At 58.5% G+C, this 3,839-nt stretch overlaps 1 protein-coding gene across 1 annotated transcript in view; it reads left to right on the top strand.

The window, feature by feature from the left end:
• CASC3 (cancer susceptibility candidate 3) overlaps positions 1–3,060 on the top strand; it is a gene marked incomplete at its 5' end in the record, with an annotated part of 11,259 nt that extends 8,199 nt beyond the window's left edge. The window contains 3 exons of the mRNA XM_009272611.1: positions 13–147; positions 1,546–1,668; positions 2,601–3,060. Coding sequence (XP_009270886.1) covers positions 13–147; positions 1,546–1,668; positions 2,601–2,642 — 300 coding nt within the window. The remainder of the gene's footprint in view (positions 1–12; positions 148–1,545; positions 1,669–2,600) is intronic.
• Between the last annotated feature and the right edge of the window lie 779 nt (positions 3,061–3,839).

Raw genomic sequence — 3,839 nt, 5'->3', positions numbered from 1 at the left:
CCCCGCGCCCGCCCCCCCCCGCAGCAGCTGCTTGCACCGACTTACTTCTCCCCTCCTGGAGTCATGAATTTTGGGAATCCTGGCTCCCCCTACCCCCCGGGAGCACTACCCCCTCCGCCCCCTCCTCATCTCTATTCCAACACGCAGGTAAGCCAGCTGCACTGCGCTGCGCGTCTCCTTCCTGAGCAGGAGCTGTCGAGAGCAGATGGGATCCTGTGGTGTGTGGGTATATCCTCTGAGGCTTCCTGGGAGAGGATGGGGGAGCAGCTGGGCTGCTCCGTGGCTCCCCCTACCCCCCGGGAGCACTACCCCCTCCGCCCCCTCCTCATCTCTATTCCAACACGCAGGTAAGCCAGCTGCACTGCGCTGCGCGTCTCCTTCCTGAGCAGGAGCTGTCGAGAGCAGATGGGATCCTGTGGTGTGTGGGTATATCCTCTGAGGCTTCCTGGGAGAGGATGGGGGAGCAGCTGGGCTGCTCCGTGGTGGGAGGTTGTTTACTGTCATCTTTCTCTCTGCTTGGGGTGGGTAACTGAGCAGGACTACTCCCATGGCTGCTGTGCAGCTACCCTGGATTTAGGGGTCTAGCGGATGAAATACCTGCATTGGTGGATCTCACAGTTGAGGTCTTCCCCTACAGAACAGGGAGACGGCCCACCAGGAGCCTGCGAATCGTTATGTCCCCTTCAGGTCCATGCTAAGCCAAGGACACCTTGAAAATTGCTTTGGAAATCCTTTCTGTTTGAGATGGAGGCAGGAAACTGGCTGGTGCTGTTCCTTGGCACCGGCCGGGAAAGCCCTTGTTGTGATCAGCACGGGGCTGGCTTTTCCTGCTCGATGTCCGACCTCTGTGTCCGCAGTCGCTGCTGGGCAGCGAGGAGGCAGATCTCCTGGCATCATGATGACGAACCCACGGCTCCCCGTGGCCGCCGTGCGAGCGGCACACGGCTGACACGCAGTGGCAGGCGAGAGATGTGCACGCTCCCCGAGCCCTGCAACCTCTCTGACCTTCCCTGCTGCCCCGGGCTGATCCCAGCTGCCCCGGCGGGGAATCGGCCTGCTTTTGGGGCAGATCCCGAGCCCCCGGGCAGCTGGAGGGGATCTTGGTGCGAAGGGGAACTGCCTCGTCTGTGCAGGAAAACGGTAGCTGCTGCTGTTGCAAAGCACAGACATTATACGGCAGTTGGGAAACTCTGCAGGGCGCGGGAAACCCATCTGCCACAAACCAGTCCGGCGTGGCTGCGGATTGCTGCAGCCTGTACCTGCCCACCCTGCCGAGAGCAGGGGGGCCCTGGTGAGGGGCAGGGGCAGGCGAGGGTCCTCCGGGAGCGGTAGGTGCTACTGTTCTTTGTAGCCTTGGGGAGCACAGCACAAATCAACCCCCATCCCCCTGTGGCTACTCGCCTTCGGTGCTAGGTGGTGGCATCTTTTCGCAGCCCCGGTTGTGTGCCCTAAAAGCTGAGACACGTGGTGCTCTCGCAGGGGATGCAACTTTCTGCGCCCCCCCCAGCGAAGACCACTGACCCTTCTGCTCTCTGGGGAATGCAGGCCCAGTCCCAGGTGTACGGAGGGGTCACGTACTACAACACTGTCCAGCAGCAAGTGCAGCCCAAGCCTTCTCCGCCTCGAAGGACGTCCCAGCCTGTGACCATCAAGCCACCGCCTCCCGAGGTACCGTCCCCTCGGCGTGAGTCTGCGTGCGTGTGATGCCGTACCGTTGGGGTGTGCGCGATGCTGCAGTCTCCCTCTCCCATCCAAAAAATACGTTGTTCCAAGGAAATCTTAAACTGTCTAATCTTTGACATGTCCCAAACCTCAGCTTCTCGTTGCAGGTGGTAAGCAGGGCTCCAGTTAATTTCAGTTTCTAAATACTTTAAAACTAAACCCACGTAAAAAGTAAGTCCAAAGTTGACTCTTGCCTTTTTTTTTTTTTTTGTAAATTTGCTCAGGGTAGAAAACACAACAATTTAGAGAGAGAAAAATCCAGTCCTAAGCTAGGAGGCAGTGACTTCTTTGGAAGAATAAATGTCGAGACCTTAGTAGATAATTCAGGGAGCAGACTTAAAGGCTTTCCAGAGATGAGAGCCGTTTCTCTGTGCTGGGAACGGTTTCCTCGCTCCAGTGCTGTGAGCTGTGCGTGTGTGCGCGCGCCAGAGCGCCACGTGTGTGTTTGGTTTCCTTTTTAATACCTTGCTTAGCGTATGGGAGCTGAGCGAGCCTGAATCGCGGCAAGCCCAGACCCGGGCAGGCATGTGCCGGTTGTTTCCCTGTACGCGGGGAAGGCGGCGTGCGGCGCGGTAGAGGGCTGGGAAACACGCGGTGTTTGTAAATCCACCGCGAGATCATCTGATCAAGGCGCCCTTTGAAAGGCCTCGGGATGGAAAAACGTTTAACCACAAGGAGAGCTTGGCTGACGGGAGCTGGTTGTGCCCGGAGTGGGCACGGAGGAAGCCGGAGGCGCGGGCGGGCGGTGGTTGCGTTTTGGCACCCAGGCCTGTGGAGGGTGTTTGCTCGCAGGACCCTGGCGATAGCGCTGCAGCCCCTGCGCGGCGTTTGTGGTGGGGCAGCCTAAGCCTCTGCTTCTCTTTCCTCTTCCCCTCCAGGACAGCAAAGGTGAAAAGTCAAAGGAGAGGAGCAACACGTAGGGATGTGGCCGTGGGAATTCCAACCCCAGACCCGGCACCTCAGCAAGGAGGAAGCTCCTTCTCAGGAAAGGCTCCTTCCCTGTGCGTAGGTGAGGCAGCGGGATGAAATCAGCTGCACCGTCTTGTGCTCAGGGCCAGGCACCTTCCCTCTCTGGTTTTACTGGTGCCCTCCCGAAAACCATCTCGCCGCTGCCGATCTGCCCTCCTTCCTCCTCCCTCACTGGGGCACAGAGGTCACCGAAGAATCATCCCCCGGAGTCGGTCCTTGGCCACAAGTTCTCGCAACTTCTCTCTTTTACTAAACATCTGCCCTTTTCCCTCTCTAGGATGTTAAACTCGACTGGCTTGATTGTGGTCTCTGTTTTTATTTAAGAAATGAACCAGCTCCTTCAGTAAAGCTGATTTGTTTCTTTTGGGTATTTTGAATTTGTTTGTCTGGCTAACCGGAACGTTAACATCCCCTGCCCCCCGTGGAGACAGCTGATAAGTTAATTCTTCATTTCAATTCTCTTTTTAAATTAGCAAGTTTATTTCTGCCATTGTTTAAGCATAGGAAGGGCAGCTGGGCGATAGGAGCCTGTCAGGAACGCGCTGGCTGTGCAGTCACCACTTAATTTAGAAGCTCCTCCCGTTTCTTTTTCCGAACAAGCCCTGTTGGTAACTTGCATCGTTGGCAGTTCCCGTCCATGTGTGTGCGAGCCCTCAGCTCGCATCAGATGGAAATCCGTGTGCACGAGCACGGGGCAACCCCCTTCCTCGCTGCCACGAGCACGCCTCGCGGGGCAGGGGGAGATTTCCACCCGCCTCCTGCACCTCTGCCAAGTCAGCGGCAGAGAGGGAGGTTTACGGGCGTCCAGGCACCTCGACGCTGCCAGAACAGCCCTGCCAGCAGACAAACCAGCTAGACGGGGCAAGCAGAGGAGTGATTTGCTCCTAGCACTTGGGCGTTGCTGCGGTGGAAGCGGAAGGGGGTGTTGTAACCCGCCCCGACGCATCCAGCCTGGGCTCCCGTCCCCAGGAGGAAGCGCCTCGGCCCTGTGCCTGCCACCACGTAAACCGGCGTTCCCCCGGGGATGTCGGCAGCCTTGTTTTCCCCCGTTAGGATTCGGAGGCCGATCTGCCGGGGCGACTGGCACCGCAGTGCCGAGTGTGCCAAGCCGGGCCCAGCTGGCTCCCCTGCGCCGCCGCGCTGCGCCG

Source organism: Aptenodytes forsteri, unplaced genomic scaffold (assembly GCF_000699145.1).
Source record: "Aptenodytes forsteri isolate BGI_AS27 unplaced genomic scaffold, ASM69914v1 Scaffold90, whole genome shotgun sequence".
NCBI classification, from domain to species: domain Eukaryota; kingdom Metazoa; phylum Chordata; class Aves; order Sphenisciformes; family Spheniscidae; genus Aptenodytes; species Aptenodytes forsteri.
Note: the sequence above shows the minus strand (reverse complement) of the source record. Positions and strands in the feature narration are given on the sequence as shown.